The 25,776-nt window shown below is 38.1% G+C and overlaps 1 protein-coding gene and 1 long non-coding RNA gene across 3 annotated transcripts in view; one reads left to right on the plus strand and one right to left on the minus strand.

Moving 5' to 3' along the window:
- The window catches only part of slc1a4 (solute carrier family 1 member 4), a 78,821-nt gene that overhangs the window by 46,022 nt on the left and 7,023 nt on the right, over positions 1-25,776 (plus strand). For both annotated transcript variants that reach the window (XM_069931742.1, XM_069931743.1), the window contains 2 exons: positions 4,731-4,925; positions 9,075-9,209. In XM_069931742.1, coding sequence (XP_069787843.1) covers positions 4,731-4,925; positions 9,075-9,209 — 330 coding nt within the window. The remainder of the gene's footprint in view (positions 1-4,730; positions 4,926-9,074; positions 9,210-25,776) is intronic.
- Positions 15,887-25,776, minus strand: part of LOC138760729 (uncharacterized) — a 56,060-nt gene continuing 46,170 nt past the window's right edge. Inside the window, exons 2-3 of the long non-coding RNA XR_011355832.1 lie at positions 19,879-19,987; positions 15,887-16,022 (exon numbers count right to left, since the gene is read on the minus strand). This is a non-coding gene — a long non-coding RNA (uncharacterized lncRNA). The remainder of the gene's footprint in view (positions 16,023-19,878; positions 19,988-25,776) is intronic.

Consider the following 25,776-nt stretch of genomic DNA (forward strand, 5'->3'; position numbering starts at 1 on the left):
GCTCCCCATCCCTTCCCTTTGTTTCTCCTATCAGAAGAATCTACCTTAGCCCTCTGCCTCCTCCCCATTACCTCTCAGCTCTATTCTTTTCTTCCCTCTCCCACCTTTATTTAACTATTACCTGCTAGCCTGTGCTCCTCCTCTTCCCCTCCCCCTGTTACCTTATTTGGATATTCGCCTGATTTTGGCTGTGTTGAAGATGTTCCCTTCTGCATAGGGAGATTCTGCGAGCTCTGAAAAGGGCTGTACTTTTGAAGCTAGTAAAGATGGTAAAGAGATCTAGGCAAGGGAAGATTGTGGAGATGAAATAGATGGCAACTCTTCAAGACACAAAGATAGGACAGCATGGTTAATGTAGTGGTTATCACAATTCAGTTACAGCGTCAGCGACCTGGGTTCAAATCAAGCGCTATAAGGAGTTTAGGCGCTCTCCTTGTGTCTGCACGGTTTCCTCTGGGTGCTCTGGTTTTCCCACTTTTCAAAATGTACATAGGGTGTAGGTTAATTAGAATATTTGGGCATCACGGGCTCATGGGCTGGAAGAGCCTGATAAATTTTTAAATAGTGATTCAACAGTGATGGGTTTTGTTCTCAGAAACAACAGTATTTTTCAAATCATGAACTTGCACATAACTTTCTGTGGGAGACACGCAAACTGTCTAGGCAAAGGAGAGAGAGAAGAAAATGTCTCCAGTAATGAGACTAAATCTAAAACTCTGACCAGCTCACAAGATGCTATCATGATTTAAATATATCTTCAAATTCTCTCCTATGTCAGCATGTTACATATTAACAGTGACAGACTGCATGGGCAATGACTTTTAACAGTTGCTTTTAACAGACGTGTGAAGGTTGAATTGTTATTATTTAGTAGTTTGTCATTCCCATTAAAGAACTGGGCCATAAAATTGATGTATTAATGGACACTACTTATGGACCATTTGCTGACTCACTTTCTAAAGATTCAAAAAATATTTGTTTACATAAATTAAACAAAAGCATAGTCTGCATTTTATTCAACCAGGGAGAGAGTGAGAGACTGTGATATGAATCAGTCACAGGATTGTAGAGTTCCTTCAGCCAACTCATACATGCTGACCAAGGTGTTTATCTAAGCTAGTCCCATTTGCCTACATTTGGCCCATATCCCTCTAAATCTGTGGTTCTCAACCTTTTTCTTTCCACTCACATACCACCTTAAGTAATCCCTATGCCATAGATGCTCTATGATTAGTAAGGGATTGCTTAAGGTGGTATGTGGATGGAAGGAAAAAGTTTGAAAACCTGTTTTAATGTACCTAATTGACACGTTATGTGCACAGTTTCATAACTCCAGAAGAAATGGAGCATTGACAATTTTTCTCAAGCAAAATATTTCAGTAACAATTGGGTCTAGAGCAGTGATTCTCTGCCTTTCCTTCCCACTCACATACCACTTTAAGCAATCCCTTACTAATCATAGAGCACTGATGGCATAGGGGTTACTTAAAGTGGCATGTAAATAGAAAGGAAAAGGTTGAGAACCACTGCTCTAAATCTTTCCTATCCATGGACCTGTCTAAATGTCTTTTAAACGTAATGTTACCTGCCTCTATCTATTATGAGCCATTCTGCTCAACTAGCCATCGGAAGGATGTCATTGAAGTGAAAAGATTGCAGAAAGGATTCACAGGTGTGTTAACAGGTCTGGAGGGCTTGAGCTATCGAGTAATCGATTGGTTGGGACTATTTTCCCTGGAGCTTCGGAGGGCTGAGCTGTGACCTTACAGAGTTATTTTATTTAGACAAAAAGCATGGTAACAGGTCCTCCAGCCCACAAGCCCATGCCACCCAATTGCACCAAATTAACCTACAACCCCTGTACATTTTGAAGGGTGAGAGGAAACTGGAGTGCCCGGAGGAAACCCACGCAGACAGTTCTGGATTTGACCCCTGGTTGCTGGCACTGTAACAGCATTGCGTTAACCGTGCCATCGTTATATAAAATCATGAGGGGCATAGATAAGTCTCTCATTGTTACAGTCTTTCCCTTCAGATAAGGGCATCTAAAATTAGATTGAAGCAGGGAGGGGAAAGCCTTTGAGGGAAAACCTTTCCACACAAGGGTGGTGGTTTTGTGGAACAAGCTGGCAATCGCCAATTGCATTCTACATGGGGAGTCAAGGCCTGGCTCAGAGGCATAAGGATAGGAGCAGAGAACAAGAGGGAGAAGGAAGTAGATGAGGAAGTGAAATGATCAGATAGGAGATCAATGGAGAGAGCAAGAAGCGTCTGAGATAGAGGTGAAAGTTGCAATATAACAATTATGTAACTCGCTTCATAATCTAATGACACAGGTCAGTAATTCAGGAGAATTTAATTCACTTTCCATGATTAGAGTTCAAGATGTTGAATACAGTTCAGAAAAAAATAGTTTTCAATTCATATCTTTATGGTGACTTGTAATTAAAATCTTACTTGTTCACTCATATCCTTAAGGACAGGAAACCTGGGTCCTTACCTGGTGTGTGCCAATGTGTCATTCCATCAATGTTTGACTCTTAAATCCCTCTGTATTGGCTTAGGAAGCAATTCTACCTGACACCCAACATCTTCAACATGTTTTTCTATTCCTTTGCTCTTGTGGCTCCCACCTCATCAACATGTAAGGAAATGATCTGGCTACCACCTAAGTATATTTGTTCATCTCAATGACAATGCACGATGTCATAACATGCTCCATCCATTCATCGCTGGTTGGGTAAAGAGGCTTCTCTCGATTTTCCTGTTCTTTGGTGACTGCACTATACTCCCAGGGATGTGTGGGATTACACATACCGAGTGATTCATTGTATAAGTGCACTGCCAGTTCGTCCAATTTGTCCAGCCTGGAATCCAGGTCTATGCTGCCCCTAATTTAGGTGACAGTTGGACATCCACATTTTGAACTCGCCATGTTTTGTGATTGAAAAAAAGTCAGCCAGGATTTTGCCTTCTAATTTTTCCTGGAGCTGGAATAAAATTAGAAAATGCTGGAAATGTTTTGGGTATTTCTCACTCCTTTGGTGCTTCATGAGCTGATGAGAATCTCTGGTATTTTCTGTTTTTATTTCAGCATCTGCAGCTCTTCCCCTTTTTGGTAAATTCTGAGAGATGATGAAACATCGCTTGTTTGACATGGACAGGGGTTTTAGCTGGGCAAGGAGGGGATTAGAATTCAGATCTACTGTCAGAGTACATACACGATATCATTTACAACCCTGAGATTCTTTTTCCTACAAGCGAGGTAGAATTACCACTTATTGGTTGTGCAAAAAAACTGTACTCAACGTACACTTGAAAACAAATAAAGAAATGTAAAAAAAACTGACTGTTCCACACAGAGAGAAAAAAATAAAGTGCAAAAGTAAGAGTCCTTAAATGAGTCCCTGATTGAGTTTGTTGTTGAGGAATCTGATGGTGGAAGGGGAGCAGCTGGTCCTGAACCTGGTGGTGTGAGTCTTGTGGCACCTATTCCTCTTTCCTGATGGCAGCAGTGAGAACAGTGTGTGTGGGTCCTTGATGCATTGCTCCTATTGATGTTCTCATTGGATTTAATTTTGTGTTGGTTCTCACTGTCTGGCAGTACATGTGTATTGTTACGGAGTCCAGAGGACTCCAAAAACCAGCACCAATAGATATGCACTTCAACACAGGGTTACTTAAACAAAAGTAGTTTTTAATTATTGAACAAGAAAATAGAATTAAACTTTAACTTATTACTTAACCTACCTAACCTACTTAATCTCCCCTCTAATACTAAGCGCAGGTGTGTGTGATGTATATTTAAGATTAGAAAAGCTCTTTGTATCACAGTCCAATCTCACGGCTTGCAGGCAATTCTTGTACTGTGCACAGAAGTTAGCATTAACAAAGTTCACCAGTCTTTGGTGCTTAACAGGCAAATGGTTACCACTCAGGAGGGTTCTTGCTGGTTTTTAGAGGAAGATTCCTCTTCCAAGACATCCGCAACAGATTCCTTCTCAATCAGTCTTGCTGATGAAACTTGCCCCCTTCAGGGTTCTCCAGATGATCCTTTTTCTTTCAGGTCACCTTTCAGGCAGCCAGCCTTCTCCTTTGACCAGACAGTCTTCCAGGTTTGCCAGCTTTGTCCTTCAGGAAGTGATTTCTGTCTCTCCTCTCTCTCTCTGTTTTCACACCCTCCCTCTCTGAGAGCAAAACTCTTCTGTCCCTGTCTGCAAAATTCACATGCTCTCCCAGGCAAGCTGTATGCTGATACTTTGTTGTTCATTTGCAAAAAGCATTCTGCAAAAGTCCTGCAAAAATTCCGTGTTTTAATATGTGTGTGTGCAAGCTGCTCTAGCAATTTCTCCCAAACCAACTCAAAATACTCTGTCACAGTATATAGCCTCTGAATGATCATTAAAACACCATACAGTTCCCATCACTGAATAAAATATCAGGCAATTTACAGCAGTAACATTCAATAAAATTTGCATAAAGCAAATTAAAGGTGCTCCTTGACTCTACCTCTGAGGATTGTCTAGTTCTTCATGAAATTTTATTTGATAATTAGTCCTATGACCTGTCTGGGATGTTTTAATCTCTCAAAGTTACCATGTAAGTCGGAAGATAACTCCAGTGTTTAGGGAGTATTTATAAGCTGGTGTCTGATTTTGTGCATTTGTTATTGTGTAAAGATTTGATGGCTCTATATATGCATCATGTTCTCTCACAACACTAATCTGCAGCTCTGCCACCCTACCGTCAATGATCAAGTGTGTTGAGGAAAACAATGGAATCGATAAAAGGATTTCCAGATTTGTCCTTCCCATTGGAGCAACTGTCAACATGGATGGAGCTGCCATATTTCAGAGTGTGGCTGCAGTGTTCATTGCACACTTAAATGATGTCACCTTGGATCCTGGGCAGATCTTTACTATCATGTGAGTATCAGGTCACCAGGTTACAGAGGGCTGAGTATGAGGAGGCTATTTTTGAAATGTTTTCCCTTGGCCTTACCACTCCCCTGAACTCCATGGTTTGCTGAACGAGTGTGCATTCTCCCAATTTATAATGCCATGGATTTCATTAGGATCAAAGATTATTTTGAACAATGGAGAGCAGAAGACCTTTTGGCCCATTGTGCATTTACTATCTCTCCCTCCATAAATCTTCGTCCGCGAAGCCAAGCCAAAGAAGGAAGGACAGTGCTCTATGTCTCGGCCTTTTTGTGCTTTACCCATTGCTCTGCAAATGTGACCAGCTCCTTTTCAAAGGTCCCTATTCATCCAACTTCCACTGTCCTTAAAAGCAGCACCCTCCTCATCAGGACAGCTCACTGTGTAAAACACACAAATCATTTCACATCTGCTAAGCTCACCAATGACTTTAAATTTGTCAGTCTGTTTAATTGACAGGCTGTATCTACAAGGCTCTGTGGTAAATCTGAAGGATTCCTTCTTAAAATAGTCTCCCACACAATGGTGGAAGTTCTCTCATTTTTCATTCAAGGCTGGTTCAAACTAAATTGTTCCTTCATTGGCTTAAAGCACAATGAGATGTTTTGAAAGGAATGTAAAAGGTGAGATTGAAGTGCAGTTCTTTGGATCCCACCACCAAACATTTAATATGTTGTCCTCTTCCTCTAGATGCTTCTGAAAGCTTGCCTCTTTGATCTTCATTTGGGCACCTGACTCCTGTGTCTGGAACTCTTTAGATCAAAGTCTCTCTATGAAGCTCCTGGCTTGTTAATGGCTTTAAGGAATACTCGTGCTGTTTTGCCTGCAAGTTTCTAAATGAAGTACCTTGTACACATCCCTGGGAGCACCGGACAGCTGAATTGCCTGCCTAGGCTCAGGGAATACATCAAATTAGGCATCACTGTGATGGGTCAATCACTTGCTCACCTAGCCAAGTAGTGTCAAATAATGCAGTTAGGAGTCTGCTTCTGGTGTGGAACATATCAAGAGGAGAAAGATGAGAAGGAAGTCATAGCGAGAGATTTGTTTTCATAATGAACTCGGTCATAAAACATAACTGAATTTCAAAAGTACCAGAAAATGATACTTGTACATTAAATATTCAGATTTATTGTCAGAGTACATATATGATGTCACATACAACGCTGAGATTCTTATTCCTGTGAGCCAGGCAGAATTACCACTTATCGGTAGTCAAAAAAAAACTGTACACAGTAAACAAATAAACAAATGTAAACAACCAACTGTGCAATACCGAGAGGAGGAAAAAACACAATAATGTACACAAGTAAGAGTCCTTAAATGAGTCCTTGATTGAGTCTGTTGTTGAGGAGTCTGATGGTGGAGGGGTAGCAGCTGTTCCCAAACCTGGTGGTGCGAGTCTTGTGGCACCTAGACCTCTTTCCTGATGACAGCAGCGAGAATAGAGCGGGTGATGGTTGGTGTGGGTCTTTGATGATTGCTGCTGCTCTCTGATGGCAGCGTTCCCTGTAGATGTTTTCGATAGTGGGGATGGTTTTGCCTGTGATGTCCACTACCTTTTGCAGGGCTTTACACTTGGGGGTATTGGTGTTTCCATTCCAGACTGTGATGCAGCCACACAGTACTCTTTCAACACCACATCTGTAGAAGTTTGCCACGGTTTCTGATGTCATACTAAACCTCTGCAAACTCCTGGGGAGGTAGAGGCACTCATGCTTTCTTCATGTTGCCATTAGTTAGTTGGGTCCAGGAAAGATCCTCCGAGATAGTGACTCCCAAGAACTTAAATTTTCTCACCATCTCCACCTCTGATTCTCCCAATGATCACTGGATTGTACACATCCTGGTTTCCCTTCCTGAAGTCAACAATCAGTTCTGGTGACATAGAGAGCAAGGTTGTTGGTGCAGCACTTGGCCAAATTTTCAATCTCCCTCCTGTATTTTTTTTTTTTTCTTTGGCTTGGCTTCGCGGACGAAGATTTATGGAGGGGGTAAAAAGTCCACGTCAGCTGCAGGCTCGTTTGTGGCTGACCAGTCCGATGCGGGACAGGCAGACACGATTGCAGCGGTTGCAAGGGAAAATTGGTTGGTTGGGGTTGGGTGTTGGGTTTTTCCTCCTTTGCCTTTTGTCAGTGAGGTGCCCTCCTGTATGCACTACACAAATATCACCAGTGTTTTGGAGTGTAGTAACACTGAGGTGGGCGACCTTTTTTTAAAAAAAATTCACATTCCACATTTTAAAAATTGCCTTTCATGACCACCACGAGCATTTGTAATTGTTAAGATGAGTTATGTGGGTTTCATCAATAACAGGAAGGATTCTTATAATTGGAATGACCACAGATGTTGTACCACCGTTCAAAAATATCTCTGAGAAGGAGAACTATTCAAGGTTCAGGGATTGTTGTGCACTTCTTGGGGTCAGTTCAGGGAGGTGAAAATGTCCCTTTAGACCATTGAGTAGATGTTATGTGTTAAGAATTGCTTTGTTAAAAATAATAAATTCTGCTTATTTTTAAGGTTCCAGTATTGTTGTGTAATACTACATTTAGAATGTAACATACATGAAATTCTTTAACTTTTGCCTATTGCAAAGCAGACAGAGAGTCTCCACTTTGTCCAGCACCTATTATGAGCATCTACTTTTGTTGAAAGTCAGCACTTACTGTTTTCAGTTTTTCTTCTGCACCAGATGAATCAAAAGTTTCCAAATGTATTAACGTGAAATAAAGCTGAATAATATTTGTGTGGTGCAACAGGCAGTGAGACAGTGAGCGCGAAAAGCAAGAGGCAGCAAAAGCAGGAGTGAGTGGGCTTGGCAGCAGGGTGGAGGCATTAGGAATTAGACAGTGTTTGTGATGGACTTTGGTTATTTTGCCGAGATCAGCTAATGGAAAAAATCTGACATGGAACAAAGCTACCCTGCTATTGATTCTCGGGGCAGAATGGTATAAGAGAACAACCTGAAACAAATTTTGCCTCATTTGTTTGAAAGGCCATCTGTGTTTTTGTTCAGTGATCCCCTCTACCTGCAATCTGGTTATGAATGAAACTCAGAGGTGAAGCCTAATTCAGATAATCTCTTGTGAAAGTAAGGATTGGCTTTAATCCATTTGTTTCCAGGGTATCACTGCTACAGTTTAACTCAAAGCAAATAAAATCTATTACCAGACCTTGCTGAATATTTGCCCTGACCTATTTTCAGTTAAGATAAGGACTTAGATTCTCTGGGTTTTTTTTTAGACACCCAATCAAGATAATATTAGCTGGCAATTCATACGGAACTAAAAAACGGAATTTTGCACCTGTTTTAGGATAAGCTCTCCATAAACAAGAAGCTTTCCCTAAGTAGATTGGTAACTGACTATTTTATTTAGTTAAACCAAAGACTGGAGGCTTTCAAACACTTGCAGAGAGCGATCTTGGTTGGTGGTGAACCTTCAGCGAGATGCTTTCCCTTCATCTGCCACTGTTATCAGCCATCAGTTCAACTCCTGGAGTTTGATCTCCTGTACAATTTTGGTTTTCTTTGTTCTCCAATAATTGGAGATCGTACATCAGCTGCCTGAATCCTCTGATCGACTTTCCCTCCCTAACCCTGCCTTTCGTGTCTTTCTCATCTGTTATGATACTAAAATCTCCTTCTTCAGCAAAGCCTTGTGTTATGTGCTAATACCTGGAATAGCTGTGTCAAAATAGTCTTTCCAACCATACTCGTGAACTGCCTTGGAAAGTCTTTCTGCTTTAAAGCCTTAATATAAGTGTGAGTCTTCGTAATTATTGAGAATTTTGGAGTATATTCCAGATTCCAGACAGAGAACATTTTTATCGGAAGGGAGCTAAAACCTCACAGCCAATGAAGCTGCAATTACCATTAATTAATTTGAGCAGGAGCTTGATGGAGCCTCTTTAGAAAGAGAAAGGCTGGAACATGGAGCAGGTGAGGGGAATAACACTGACAGATTTAAAGGGAAGTTGAGGACACACAATGAGGAAAAAGGGAAGAGTTGGAAAATTGAGGCAAAAAGGAGGTGGCTAGTGTGGATCAGTCAGGCTGAATCGCTTATTTCCCTTCTGTAGGTTGGTGCAAGTTGATGGACAGTGAGTGAGCATTGCTATTCTCCTTTACAGAGTGACTGCCACAGCATCCAGTGTTGGAGCAGCAGGAATCCCAGCTGGAGGGGTACTCACAATAGCAATTATTCTGGAAGCCATTGGACTTCCCACCAATGACCTCTCTCTCATCCTAGCAGTAGATTGGATTGTGTAAGTATCTCTGATCTCAATATAGTCCCCATTTACAATACATAATAGATATTAATTTCTCTCACTGTATTTCTTTGCTTTTTATTTTTTATTCTGGAATAGCTGAAAGCTTCAGATGAACTATTTTATTAGCACGGTTACAGGCCCTTCTGGCCACGAGCCCTTGCTGCCCAAATACACAATTATCCTGCAAACCCTGTATGATGATTTTTTTGAAGGGTGGGAGGAAACCCCCGCAGTCATGGGAGAACATACCAATTCCTAACAGAAGTGCTGGATTTGAACCTGAGTCGTTGGTGCTGTAATAACATTGCGCTGACCGCTACACTAACTGATTGAAATTGAATGAAGTGAAGCAGATCAAACCCAATTCTCTGCTCCACTTCAGTATTACAGCAGTGGGTTTCTACAGATAGGCCTCATTTTAATCCCCACCTGGGGAAAAGGAAAACCTTGCTGCCTTGGAAGGTAATTGCTCACAAAAGATTGATGCCCACACTAATCCACTTCACCCCCTTTTTCCTTTTCATTCTTTTTATAAACATTTCATCATATACACAACATAAAGAGAATAGAAATAACACAATTAAGATGGTTTGTCCAAGTCTACATTGTATAGGTATCATATATAAATTCAAAAGAGTGAAAATGTGACATATAATAAGTAATTCTCCTAACAAAGAAACAGAGGTAAAGAAATAATTATAATATGTAAAAATATCCAACTAATCAACTAAAATAAATTTTTTAAAAACAGAAACAACAACTGAGCAGTCTATCCTGAGGATCTGTCAAATAGTTTAAAACATAGCTCCGGTCCACAACTACAGATAACAAAAATGGCAAGAATTATATTACGTCTGGAAAGGAAGAGTTAATTCATAGAATAATGCCATTTATATCCCATGAAAATAATCAATAAATGGTTTCCAATTTTTTTTCAAATTTAGTAGTTGTATCTAAAGTACGACTTCTGATTTTTTTTCTAGATTTAAGAAAGATGTAATATGCAAAAGCCATTGAAATAACATAGGAGAATCAGAGTCTTTCCATTTAAGTAAAATGGCTCTTCTAGCTAATAGTGTAGAAAAAGCTATAACAACGTAATCATCTTACATCTGTAATTCCAAAATGAGCAGTTAAGGGGTTAGATTGTAATTGAATAACCAATATCATTGATAGAGTTTTTAAAAATCTTTAAAAATTTTCTAACGCAGGACATGACCAAAATATACAAGTCAATGAAGCCATTTCAGTATTGCATCTATCACAAGTGAGCTCGTATTAGGAAAGATGCGAGTTAGTTTATATTTAGATATATAAGCTCTATGAACTATTTTAAAGAATGACGTGCACAAAGTGGAGAAATATTAACTAGTCTAGTAATTCTTTGCCATGTTTCAGGAAATAATGTTAGTTGAAGTTCTGATTCCCACGTTTGTCAAATCTTTTCCATGGGGACTGATCTCAAATTTAATGCAAGAGTATAAATAATACCAATTAAACCCTTCTGAAAGGGGTTTAACCGGAACAAAAGAGTCAAGTAAATCTGGTTTTTGTAATGTTAGCTAATTAGACATTACTGTATTCAGAAAATTTCTAATCTGTAGATATCTTAAAATAATTGCTTGTATGATAAATTATATTTGGTAGAAAGTTGTTCAAAAGACATCAAACCACCATCAGTGAGTAAATCTACAAAAGAGTTTTAGTCCAAAAAAACATTGAAATTAAAATCAAATACATAATGAATATTTAATAATTGTATTGGAAATATGCTTATTGATCTGGGTAGTCTAAAAGGTAATGCTGGTCCCAAAAAAAAGGAGCTAAGGAAGAATTCTGGACAGATTTAAATTCCAAATCTGCCCAGAGTAGACGATCAAATTTATCAAAGTAATAAAAATCCAAAAGAATCATATAGCGAATATTAACTATCCAATAACAAAATCTCAAATTCGGTAAAGCCATTCTACCATCCTTCTTAGATTTCTGTAAGTGAAGTTTATTCAATCTGGCCCCCTTACCATTCCAAATATAAGATGAAATCTTAGAATTAATATTATCAAAGTAAGATTTTGGATGAAAAATTGGGACAGCTTGAAATAGGTATAAAAATTTAGATCATATTATCATCTTAACATCATTAATACGACCAACCAAAGACAAAGTCAATGGGGACCATCTAATAAAGGAGAAAAATTTAATTTCAACAAATCTTTAAATTTTCTAGTGATTTTAACACCGAAATAAATAAAATACTCTTTAACAATCTTTTTTTTTTTTTTTTTTTTTTTTTTTTTTTTTTTTTTTTTTTTTCTTTTTTTTAAAAATTTTTTTTTTTTTCACACCATAAATCACATTAGCCATGATATACACAATTTCTTTTTCACACATATACAGTGACTTTTTCTCCCCCCCCCCTTTCCTCCCAAACCACCCCCCCACCCCCCCCTCTCATCCATTTTAGGTATACAATCTAGGTTGCATTAATCCAGTCAGACAATGTTGTCATTCAACAAAATTACACCAGAAATTCTACTGAGTCCATTCTTTTCTTTCCTTCTCCTTCCATCAACTTAGGTAATGTTTGTCCCCGGTAGGTTTTCGCTATTGTATTTAATGTAAGGCTCCTATACTTGTTCGAATATTTCAATATTATTTCTTAACCAGTATGTTATTTTTTCTAATGGAATACATTTATTCATTTAAATTTGGTAGTTTATTCCTTTTAATTTGGTTATGTATTCCATTAATATTTAAAGACATATAGTTCAGCGTAGCCCTTTTATATTTTGTTTATCTTCTCTTTCCGTTTTTCCATCATTACCTTTCCTCCTTTTCCATTTCTGTTTTCTTATTTTCAACTCTTTATAAGACAACATTCCTACAACATCCAACATTTTCCTTATTCTCCTATTTCTATCTTATTTATCCCCAATCTCCCATTCACCTCCTGAGTTGTCCTTTATCCCTTGTCGGACAACCACATCTCCCCTCTCCATTTGGATTTGCGAATCCACTCGCAAGCGTCAACTGATTTTGCAGTGACCGCTATTTCCCCCCACCCCGCCTCCCCCAGAAAAGATTTCACTTTTCATATGTCACAAAGGTCACTCTTTTAATTCCCTCCTTATTCTCTCTATTCCATTACCTTCCGTTATTAATTCTTGTCTATACTATCTATATTTTCCTCTAAGTACAGATACATTCACGTATGCTCCTTGTCTCTATTCACTCTTATACCTCTTTACCCGCATACATATCAATCGTGATCATTTTTACTCTCATTACCCGTCTTCATCCCTCAGTCTATTTTTGTCTTTACCCACATACATATCAATCATGATCATTTTAACTCTCATTACCCGTCTTCATCCCTCAGTCTATTTTTGTAATTGTTCTGCAAATTTTCGTGCTTCTTCTGGATCCGAGAATAGTCTGTTTTGCTGTCCTGGAATAAATATTTTCAATACCGCTGGATGCTTTAGTATAAATTTATACCCTTTCTTCCATAAAATCGCCTTTGCTGTATTGAACTCTTTTCTCTTCTTTAGGAGTTCAAAACTTATATCTGGATAAATGAAGATTTTTTGCCCTTTATACTCCAGTGGTTTGTTGCCCTCTCTTACTTTTTCCATTGTCTTCTCCAGTACCTTTTCTCTTGTAGTATATCTTAGGAATTTTACTACAATAGATCTTGGTTTTTGTTGTGGTTGTGGTTTAGAGGCCAATACTCTATGTGCCCTTTCTATTTCCAATTCTTGCTGTAGTTCTGGACATCCTAGGGTCTTAGGGATCCACTCTTTTATAAACTCCCTCATATTCTTGCCTTCTTCATCTTCCTTAAGGCCCACTATCTTTATGTTATTTCTTCTGTTATGGTTTTCCATTGTATCTATTTTTTGAGCTAGTAGTTCTTGTGTCTCTTTAGTTTTTTTATTAGATTTCTCCAATTTCTTTTTTAAGTCTTCTACCTCCATTTCTGCTGCTACTGCCCGCTCTTCCATCTTGTCCATTTTCTTTCCCATTTCTGTTAAGGTCATCTCCATTTTATTTATTTTCTCTTCTGTGTTGTTTATTCTTTTTCTTAAATCCTTAAATTCCTGTGTTTGCCATTCTTTAAATGACTCCATGTATCCTCTAATAAGAGCAAGTATATCCTTTACCTTGCCTTTCTTTTCTTCTTCTATTTCACCATACTCTTCCTCTTCTTCTTCCTCTGGGTTGACCATCTGTTGTTTCTTTGTTGCCCTTTCCTCCTCTTCTTTCTTGTTTCTATTGTCTTCTGTGGTCTCTTCTTGCTGCAGGTGTTCTGCAGCTGTCGTTGCCGGCTGTGGAGATCGACTCCCCAGCTGGTCCCCCCTCCCGTCGGTGTGTTTTTTTTCATTCGCATCGCGCATGCGCGAAACTTCGCGCATGCGCGGTTGCGCACTTTTACTCGGCTCTGCGAGCCATTTTTGTAGTCCATTATTTACCGACCTGAGGGAGCGGGTTTCTCTCTCCGCAGCGGGCCTCTTCGGACAGGTAAGGCCTTCACCTTTTTCCTCCTTTGTCTTCTCTTCCTCTCTTCTTACCGTTGCTTTCGACTTTTCTTTTTTTGTCGCCATCTTCTTTCAACCTTTATACTCACTTTTCTGTAACTTTTATTTCTGTGCCTTTGTGTTTTCTCTTGTTTTTCCCGACTTTTCTGGAGAGGGCTGGAGTTCACCGTCCGGCCACTACTCCATCGCGTGACTCCTCCTCTTTAACAATCTTAAATGGCATATTATCATAAATAGGATCATGTGAGTTTATTGCGAATAATTCACTTTTATGAAAATTTAGTTTATATCCAGAAAACTTCCTAAAATCCAATAGTAAAGAGACCATTGCAGGGATAGAATTAGCAGGATCTGGAATATAGACTTAAAGATGATCTGCACATAGAGAGAGACTTTATGTAATTCATCTCCTTTACTAATACCTTGAATTTCATTTTAATTACAAGGTGTTCTAATGCCACATTAAAAAGTAAGGGGCTGAGGGGACAGCCTTGTCAAGTACCTCGAAATAACTTGAGTGGGGAAGATTTTTGATTATTACTAATAACTACTGCAGTTGATTTAAAATAAAGTAACTTAATCCAGGAATTAAATCCAAAACCAAAATTGAACTTTCCTAAAATTTCAAACAAGTATCTCCATTCAATTCTATCAGAAGCTTTCTCTGCATCTAATATTACTGCATATTCTGAAATCTTAGATGATATTCATTAGTCTTTGAACATTAAAATGTATCGCTGTTTAATGAATCCAGTTTGATCTTTTGAGATGATCTGAGGAAGAATATTTTCTAATTGCTAAAAGCTTTGGAAAGGATTTTAGAGTCAACATTCAAAAGTGATATAGGTCTATAAGAGGCACATTCAGATGGATCTTTTATCTTTTTAACAAATTAGAGAGATTAATGCTTCATAAAATTACTGTGGTAGAGTTCTTTGGTGATTAGAAACTCTAAACACTTCACAAATATGAGATGAAGGACTCCAGCCCGAAACATTGGTAATATATTTTTAATTTCGCTACATAAAGACACTGCTTGACTAGCTGAGTTTCTCCAGCATTTGTGTTTTTTTTCACAATGAGGAGTAAGTAAACTATCAATAAACTTATAGAACTCAATTGTATAACCATCCAAACCTGGTGTTTCACCAGATTGAAAAGAAGAAACAGCTTTTAAAAATTCCACCTCTGAAATTGGAGCATCCTAGGAAATCTTAGGAATATTCAATTGCTGTAAAAAAAATTCATAAAATTGAAATCAGCTGAATATTGGGATTGATATAAATCTGAATAAAATTCCTGAAATACCCTTTTAATCTCTGTATGATCTAGAGTAACATTACCATCATTTTTATGGATTTTAATAATTTATCTCCTAGCTGAGAAAGCTTTCAACTGACCAGCCAGGAGTTTACCTGACTTATCTCCATGCACATAAAATTCACTTTTAGATTTTATAAGATGAACTTCAATAGGGTAGGTTAAAAGTAAGTTATATTGTGTTTGTAGATCCATTCTTTCCTTGTATAAATCTATAGTAGGAGTTGTTGAATATAGTGTATCATTATCTTTAATCCAATTGGATAGTTAGGTCTATAGGAGATCATTTGTCCACAAAGATAAGCTTTAAATATATCCTAAATAATTAAGCAAGACATTCCATCCATTGAATCAAACTGAAAAAAATTCTGATTTGATTTTTACGAAATCTGTAAAATTTAGGTCTTGTAATAAGGTAGAATTAAATCACAATGGCTGCCAGCCAGAAGTGACATGAGAAAGCTCCACAGAGAGCTTCATGAACGCATGATCAGAAGAAGCATTTGCATCATATTCACAGTGTTTAACAGAAGGAACCAGATGTGTATCAATAAAAAAAGTGAATCCACGAGTATTTCTGATAAACGTGGAAAAAAATGAAAATCCTTATCCTTTGGGTGTAAAAACATCCAAATATCAACCAATCCAAAATCCAATTTAAAAAAAAGTTAATATATGTAGCAGATTTGTTTGGAAGCTTCTGATTGGTTAAATACCTGTCCATCAATGGATTCAAACAGCAGTTAAAATCTCCACCCATAATTAGCATGAAATCATGTAAATTTGGTAAAGAATCAAACACGCTTTTTAAAAAAATGTTTTATAACCATATAACCATTTACGGAGTGGAAACAGGCCATGTTGGCCTTTCGAGTCCGCACTGGTTCACTTGTATATTTTCTTGCCGGTCATCCTTCTTGTCACTTCTCCTCCTCTCTCTTCTCCAGTCCTGCAAACATTCAGCAAATTATTACATTAAGAGCCCAAAACTATTAAGTGTCCACTCAATGAATCTGCAATTGTATTAAAATGTATAAAAGGAACTTTTGAATTAATGAAAACAATTCTCTCCCACCACCCCACCCCCCCCACCCCGCCAGTTTTAGTTTGAGACAGAGAATGGAATTGAAAACTTTTCCAGAACTTTAAAAAAAAAACGACGTTAATCCTCTTTAAGGACGTGAGTCCCCTGAGCAAAAATAATATCAGAATGGAACCTTCTAAACATTTTGAACATTTTTTTGCTTCTGAGAGGATGGTTCCACCCATTGACATTAAAAGAAATGAAATTATAAAGTTTAACACCCATATGTAATGTTAACAGTTCAAACTGGAGAATTTGGCTTATGGATAAACTACATAGAGGAATAGATGCAGAGTGGATGGAAGCCATGAAATAATAAGGTATTCCTTGAGGCTGCTCAGTATACAACAAAGAAAAAAAAAACCCAAAAACCAATAGCTGCCCAGAGATTGGGCAACATGCTAAATCTACAGCAATTCAAAACCCCTGTCTCCAACTGATAGAGCTCTTGGGATATAAAGTAACATTAGCAACCATATCAGGCCATCATAATAAATTCAGCAAAGCAATTTAAGAATTATAAACAAGTAGCAACAAGTCTAACTAAGAAGAACAACTCCCATCTTAAACTCATTATTAAGTGAAAAAGGAACACTATATTATGTTACTGTAAAATGATTAAACTATTAATCAGAGGAAGAATGAAGACTCAAAATAGGTAGATTCAATGTAATAGATCATAAAGTATGAATAAGGGATTAAAAATAAGACATTAAAAAAGCACTTCAGAATCAAAAAATGGGAAACCAGTAATGAAACAGTTACATTTAAATTCAGTTCTGCTGATCTTCAACTGTGATGTCTCACAGCCAGGTTAAAATGTCTAATCTTCATAGCAATGGTAGGTTCAACAGTAAAATATTCTTCAACTAGCATAAATCACTTTTGGATTAAGCAATTATGACATCACATAACTATAAAACATTCAGTAAATCATACTAAGTTCAGTTCAATTAGGATACCATTTTGAATTGATTTTAAAGGTTAACAGTCATCATGTTTAAACACTTTGTCCATGAAGATTTTTCCAAGCAGCCTCAGGAAAAGAACCATTTAGGAATGCTGTCCTTCGATGAAATTTTCAGCCGAGCTGGGAAGCGCAGAGAAGGATGTGGGTCTTTTTTTTTTGTAGCATTCTGACATAACCTCTCTGAACTCTGCACATTGTGCCTGAGTTTCTGGACTATAATCTTCCAAAAAAAATGGGTGTCTGGGCCTTTATAGGTCATCCTACCTTGCTTGCGAGCTTGATGAATAATAATTTCTTTTGTTTGATGGGCTCTCTCCAAATGTGGAAATATGCAGAGTTTTTTTAGAAATAAGTCCATAATCATGGTTGGGGGGAAACAAGTCCAGAGTATCAGTTGGTTCAGCATCTTCAACAGGACCAACAATACCCAAGTTATTCCTTCAACCTCTTATCTAAATCGGTCACTCTTTTGTATTTTTCCATCTCCAAATATCATCAATAAACCTCTCCAAAGAACAAATTTTATAATTTTGAGCATTAACAGTATTTTCCAACTGAGATATTCTGATAATATTTTCAAATCTTGCTGTAAAGCCAGAGATTTGATCATTCATAGCCTTGAGAGGTTTAAACCTTTTGTGCATTTTGATCTACTTTCTTCTCGAGCTTAGATATTGCAGCTAACACTGACCGGGTCTAGTATCTTCATAATATCTTGAGTTTCTTCTGAGAACCTAGCAGCTTCTTTTGTTTCTTTAGCACTTTTCCCTCTTCTACCATCCTTTGTTAAAAGTTTCCCTTCAACAGAGCAACCTTTGCAAGTTTCAACAGTTAGTTATTATGGAAGAAAGTTGAAATCAGTACGAGCAACACCAAATATGTGTTACCCAATCAACAGACAGGTGGAGACTCTCCACTTCACCCTGTCACACAGTTTGTCAGCCCTCGTTGGCTCTCAGGTCAGAGTTCCTTGGTTTTAAAACATATTTGTTATTGTTTTTGTATTCCTAATTGGTATGGGGCCCCTGTCGATCTCTGTAATCTCCATCGATCTCTGAAGTGTTTGTGCTTCTACATTTCTGGCCTTGGCTTATGCTAGATGAGGTGGCATTCCTACCACAGGTGCAGGGACTCTGCAGGGTGACAGATGCCTGAGCTTGGGTTTGCTGCTGGAACAAACAGGATGCTGCATGGCTGTGGAGGTTATGGGAGTGCAGGAGGCAGCAGAATCAGAAGAGATGGTGGGATCCATTGACACTCGATCTCTCTGACGGGACTCTCTCTTCCATTTCTTTTTCATCTCGATAGTGGTGCTGGACGGGAAGTGCTAAATTAGTGGAGCTAGACTGGTGACGTCTCTTGAAATTATATTGTTAGGTCAGGGGATGAATCTTGAATGGCGGAACAGATTCAAAGGGCCAAATGATTTGTTCCTGTTCACATGGTCTGAATAGTAATGAGTTAATATATTAAGGTTAATAATGTAATATCATCAAGAGTAGATTATATATTTATAAAAGATTAACAAAATGCTGCAGAGTACAATGACAATCGTTCAAAACTAAGGTGCTTTGGTCAAAATGTATTTCCTTCCTTGGGAGCATTGGCTAAGAGGCATCCCAGCCATTCCTTTGTGACTAATGGGGGCTGTGGGGGAGGCTGGAAATGATTTAAAGCAGCTTGGGAAGACTCCAAATTTAAGTTGCAATGACACCCCTGAGGTTTCCTTCACACCTGGTATTCACGGATCTTCAACTTGCTGCTCTTTAAAGAAAGGGACTTGTATTCCTACAGCATGCTTAAAAGCTGAAGTGGTTCAGGAAAGCCCTCCACACTGCAAAGTGTTCCAAAATAGAAAAAGCAAGAACCAAATCACTCACAGAATGTTTCCAGCAACATGATAATAATCGGATTGTTTAATTATGGGATAAATGTTGGCCATTGTTGAAAAATGGCAAAGTACAAGAGCTGGAAGTGGAGGATCCAAGACTCTAAAGGCTGAAGGGAGAAACTATGAGAATGGATGGATGGCAAGAACATTGAGGGAATTGGGAATCGGAATTTTGAAACTGCTGGCTATTGAGCAACGGATGATGAATGAACAGGATTCAGGAGATGATTAACGTATTTTTTTATTTCAACCACTTAGAAGCTGGAGGAACTTGCAGGTCAGGGGGCATCCATGCAGAGATATGCTCAATCAACATTTTGGGTGGGGACTCTTTATCGAGACTTTTAGATAGATATTTAGACTAGTTTTAGATAGTCTAGATACAGTGCCAAGCCTTCTAGAGTGTTGAGGGATTGTTTCCAGGATCCTGAATGCTGATTGGTGTTTCACAACAATGGCTCATCAGGAAGAGGGATCTTCCAACAACGTGGGACTCCCTCAAATGTCAGCATGGATACTTTTTGTACTTGTGTCTCTGGACTAAAGACAGTGAACCACATCAATTTTCATTTCCATGGTCTTCAAAGGAATTTCAAATCAGGCAGAATGTAAGGTTTTACTGTCCTTCAGCATTTTATCATTAAATTAAGTTTTCATTAATGACAAACTATTTAATTCATGAAAATGAGGGTAGAATGAATTAGTTCATTACAAATCTATTGGTAGGTAAATGACCATTTGATGTAATTTGTGAACTGTTTGTTTTTAGACTACAATGTCAGGAAAATAGCTGAAAAAATTAACATAACTACTGCCCGTCTGGTCATTCACACTGGGCACCTCTTTTAGACTGTAAGTACCTGAGTGCAACAGTCCCAGTGGTTGGATGTGCAGTAGAGTAGATGACCGTCAGCGAATTTTCCTGGTATGATTTACACCGCAGGCTTCCTCCAAAAAGTGGTAGGGGTCCTGCAGGATAAAATGCAGTGCAGTAATTGACATTCTTTTTAAACTGCCCGTGTAGCGGCAAAATTCCTTGATTGTGCTGTTACGTGCCTGCAGTAAAAAACCATAAGTGACTGTGGTGATCAGGGAATTAATAAAGTGTAAATGAGGGCTAATCTGCTGCCTATTCTCAAGCAGAGTGAGGAGGAAGTGTGTGAAACGTGACAAGTCCCCAGGGTATAACGGGTTCCATTTCTGAGAACTGTTCATAAGTTGAAACGACCAAAGATGGTATATAGGAGAGGATCACAGAAACAGCTGTGGCGGGGGAGTAAGCAGGCTTGGGCAGAACAGCTGCCAGTTGGCTTCACTAACTCGTGAGTGTTGCAGCTCGGTGTGTTGTGGAGAGAGAAAGCACAGAGAAACGCCCCATTCCCACCATCAGAAGTTACTGGCAGCCCCACAGCCACCAACAAATCCATCCCACTAGTCTTCCGAATGCTTATTCATATGTACAAACTGTCCATGCGTCAGGAGTTCAAAACTCACGGAGGACCTGTTCATCAAGATTGACCAGTACACCATCTTTGGTAATAATTGGAAGAATATCTTTCTTGTTTTCTGTGCCTGCAATTGGAATATGGTTGATATCGGTAACAGGCATTTTTCACCCATTTTTTAAATCTATGTCTTCCAGACATTTGTCAGGGTGAAAGATTATGGAGCAGACGTTACGGTGGGGACTAAACAGAGCAGAAATCCTCTATCTAACATAAAATGGGGAATATTGGGCTGGTTGCAGCAGTCTAAAGGGTTGGGTGACTGGGAAAGTGGAGGAGAGGATGCCAGAAGGACCACATACATTCAGTGACAGGGTCTCCAGGATCTGCCGAAGCTCTTGGGAGCCAGTGTTGGCAAAGGAAAAACCAGGAAAAGGAAGGCAAAAGGGATGAATGTCTGCAAAAAACAGGCAGAACTGGTCTGAATAGCAGTGATGATTCCAACATCTGAGTGAGAAGTTGTTCATTGTAGGTTGTTACCTTGACGTAAGTAATTGGCAAGAGTGACTAAAGCCACCAGTACCATTGAGATACTGGAACCATATTGTGAGGACAGTTTAGTTTGTGCCAATCCTGCACTACATGATGTATGAGGAGGAAAAGAAAAGCCTTTCACCACAACAGACATTGTTCCTTCCATCAAACACAACAGGAAGGGAAGAGCTTGAGAAGGATTGAATGGAGTGGAATTAATGGTTTGAGAACAAGATGGTGATTACAATGTGTGAAAGTACATTGTGCTCATTGTGGATAGTGTTACAAGATTTTGTTTTCCTAGGTCCTCACTTTCATGTTATATAGGGTAATTTCATGAAAGAGAAATCATGTTTCTTTTTAATATTTTATTTTTCATTTCCAAAGACTCATATAAATGCAAATTTTTCCCAACAGTAAGTTGTATCATACAGAACCTATTTTATCCCCTGCCTCTCTCCCCTCCCTCCTGTACCCTAATTAAAAAAAGGGAAAAAATATATAAATTAAACAAATGCAAAGAAAATATTGTTAAAATCATATATAAGCACATCCAGATCTCTTGGGACACTAATATTTAATAGTCTCAAGTTAATCATTGTGCTTTATTAATTATCTGTTCCAAATTATTAGCTATCTCTCTGTGCTACACTCCATTGACCAATCTTTTTACCCACCTCTTTCTCCTTTCTCTCTCCCTTTGAAGACGTGGTGTTCTCTTTGCGCTTACCTTCCCACTCTCTTTGTATAAATTATTTGCATTTGCTCTCTGTCTAAACCATTGAAGCAAGATGGAAAAAAAATTGAGACCCCAACATGATTTCCCGTGGAATTCCTTTTGTTCAATCTTGTTCATTCAAAATGACCCATTTGTTTATCCAAAATGTTAGCTTTCTGACTGTTGACAAACTTCTTCCCATGCTAATCTTTTACTCTCAGTGCCAGAAGCTCTGATCTTGTTATATATCTCATCTGGTCCTGGGGATTTATAAATTCTAATGTTTTTAAGATCCCGCACTTCCTCTTACTCTCAGCATGGTCCAGCGCATAAGCTTGTTCTATTCTGACATCACCTTCACCAAGGTCGTTTTCTATTTACTTAGGACCTCATCCACTTCCAGGCACATGCTGTCTCTTTTATTCCAAAGCAGCCCCACCTTCACTCTCAAGATTCTTCTGTTCTTCACATCCATAGAATGCCTTGGAGATTTTCTTACTCTTACTTGCCAAGGCCTTCTCATGCCACCTTCAAGCTCTCCTAAGTTCTTTCTTAAGTTCCTTCCTGGCTACCACATCATGTACCTTGATGAAGAGCTCAAGCCCAAAATGTATTTTCATCTTTGCTATATAATGGGCTCTGCTTGACCTGCTGAGTGTCTCCCACGCATTGTGTGTTTTAACTTTTTTTAATCATATAAATTCCCATCAGCCTTCCAGCTTTTTGCTTCCTATGCCTAATGTGTGCTTCCTTCTTCCTCTTAACTAGCTGCCTCACCTGTTTTGTCAACCATGGTTCTCTTGGAACAAACCTATCTAGAACCCCCACAAGTGGTCCCAAAACATCCTTCTGTAATATAAAAGCCCATCTGTAATGCAGAGGCTCTACAATTCAAGACATTGGACAGACCACATTTGGAATATTGTGATCAGTTTTGGGCCCCATATCAGAGGAAGGATGTGATGATGTAGGAGAGGGTCCTGTGGAGATTTATGAGAATGATCCCGCAAATGTAAGGGTAAGTGTATGAGGAGTATTTGATAGCTCTGGGCTTGTACTCGCTGGCATTTAGAAGGATGAGGGAGGATCTCATTGAACATTAGTAGTTAATGCAGTGCTATTCTTCTGGCTATCCATCCCATTGGATGAGGATCATTCCTTTACTTTGAATATTTGTATTTATTTTTCAAAAATTATACATAGTGACATTTTAGTTATACAATATTAAACTTTTTCTTACAAACACAACAAAAAAAACCCTCCCTCCCTCCTCCCATACATACAGATCCATTCACCATTAGAACTTGCATATATTTTAAGTATATAGAGTACAATTGAGGAAACTATACATATAAAGTAGTTACTTTTATACCCTTTTTGTTCATTTTTATTACTGTATCTGAACCCCTATGTGGTCCAGGTATGGCTCCCAGACCTTTACAAAAGGGTCATATTTATTCTTTAAGTTGTAAGTAATTTTTTTTCCATAGATACACAGCTGTTCATTTCCACAGTCCATCCTAGAGGGGAGTTGGACTTTAAAGTGATCACGATACATTTTTTCACTATTGCCAGGGCTATTTTTGATATTTGGTCAATTTGTTGCTTATTTCCATGGAATTACCTAATAGATACAGATCCTGGTTGCCCATGAAGGCCACTCCTGTTATCCTGGTTAATTTTTCTGCGATTTCTTGCCAAAATGGCGTCACTTTCACACACGACCATGTGGCATGTAAAAAAGTACCTGTCTTAGTCCCACATCTGAAACACATCTCTGAAAGGTTTGCTTTTGATCTGTGTAACTTTTGTGGAGTAAGATATAATTGGTGTAAAAAAAAAAATTATCCTGAACCAGTCCATATCTTGCATTTATAATTGATGCCATGCTGTCCTTACACCAGCTTCTTTCTGAAATCATCACACCCAAGTCCGACTCCCATCTTTCCCTTGACATCTGCAACCCTGGTTTTGCACTTCCACTCTGGAGAGCATAGTACATTTTTGTTATAAATTTGGATCCAGATTGTTCGTTCAATTTCACTAATTTCAGGTGGGGTCAGCATTGATATCCATCTTCCTCTTAAGAATGATCTAAGCTGGAGAAAACAGAAGGTCCCATTGGCCACTCCATATTTGTGTTTTAATTGTTCAAAGGACACAATAGTTCCTTCTGTGTAACAGTTCTTAATATATCTTGTACCTTTGTTATACCATGAATCTAATATTCTGTTGCCCATGTTCATAATCAATAACACATTTTTACACAATGGGGCTTTTATTGATATCCCTACTTTTTTTCCTATGCATTCCTATACATTATTGCCACGTTCTAATTATATGTATTAGAATGGGGTCATCTATCATTTTCTTAAACAATTTGACCATTCCATTTATAGATATAATCCTTTGCTTCCCCCTCCTTCATTGAGTACATGCAAGAAATCTAGCTTGTGCAGCTAGGTAATATTTTTTTGAAATCTGGAAGTCGAAGTCCTCCCAGCCCATAGTTCCATGTCAGATTTTTCAATGCAATTCTTGGTATCTTATTATCCATAGGAACTGTCTAATATGGTTGTTTAGCAGCTTTAAATAGTTTTTAGGTAATGGAATAGGCAGTGATTGAAAAAGGTATTGCAGTCTCGGCATCGCTTTCATTTTGATGCAATTAACCCATCCCACAAAAGTAATTGGTAAGTCTCTCCATTTCTGTAGGTCTCCTTCTATCTTATCCCAAGAAGAGAAACATGATTTTGTTTCTACAGATTTTGCAAGTTATTGTCAGATTTTTTTTCCATCCACCTTCCATTTAAATTTACTTCCTTTTTGGTATCTTTCATATTCAAAAATTATTAATGGTATTATCTCACTTTTATTTATATTTATTTTGTAGCCTGACATTCTTGCATATTTTTCTAGTGTTCCTTGTAATTTTTTCAAAGATTTAGCCGGTTCTGGTAGGTATAATAGCACATCATTGGCAAATAGACTGATCTTATGTTCTTCTTTCCCAGCTTTGAAGCCCCTTATATCCGATCCCCTCTTATTATCTCCATCAGTGTTTCAATCACTGAAATAAAAAGCTCTGGGGACAGGGGGCATCCTTGCCTACTCAATCTGCTCAAAGGGAACACCACTGACATCTGATTGTTTGTTATTATTTTAGCTTGTGGTTTATGGTATAAAGTTTTTATCCAATTTATAAATGTTCTGCCTATGCCAAATTTTTACAGTGTTTTAAATAAAAAGAGCCATTCCAAATAGGCGAATGTTTTTTTGCATCTAAAGTAACTGTAATACTTGGATTTTGTTCAGATTTAGCCATGTGTCTTATATTAAATAATATTCCTAGACTATTTGAGGAATGCCTTCCTTTAACAAATCCTGCTTTGTCCATATGTATCAGTTTTGGTAAGTATTGTGCAAACCTATTAGCCAATGTTTTTGCTAGTATCTTATAATCAGCATTTAACAGGGATATTGGTCTATTTGATGAGGTTTTTTGTGGGTCCCTATTCTTTTTTGGTTAAACTGTAATAATCGTGGTTGAGAATGACTCCGGAAAGGTCTGTGTTTCCACAGCTTGGTCCAGGATATTCATTGAAAGGGACATTAATAATTCTTTGAATTGTCTATAAACTCAGGTGGAAATCCATCCTCTTCCAGTGATTTATGAGCCTTTAGGATGCCCAGGGCTTTTTCAGTTTCTTTTCTTCCCTTGTGAATGGAATATCTAATTTTATGATTTCTCTCTCTTCCAGCCTTGGAAGTTTGACATTCAGCAATAAAATTCTTCCATTTCATCCTCGTAATTCTGATTTGTATATTTTCAAGTAATATTGTCTAAAAGTGTTGTTAATTTATTTTTGCTTATATACTAGAGTGTCAGTTTCTGTTTTTATAGCATTTATCATTTTATTTTAATCTGCCAAGCTAAGACTTTGTGTGCTATTCACCCCACTCATGGTATTGTTGTTTCGTTTTTAATATAGCCTTTTCTGTCCTATATGTTTGCATTGTATTATATCTTAGCTTTTTATTCTCCAATAATCTGTATTCCT

Source organism: Narcine bancroftii, chromosome 4 (assembly GCF_036971445.1).
Source record: "Narcine bancroftii isolate sNarBan1 chromosome 4, sNarBan1.hap1, whole genome shotgun sequence".
NCBI lineage: Eukaryota > Metazoa > Chordata > Chondrichthyes > Torpediniformes > Narcinidae > Narcine > Narcine bancroftii.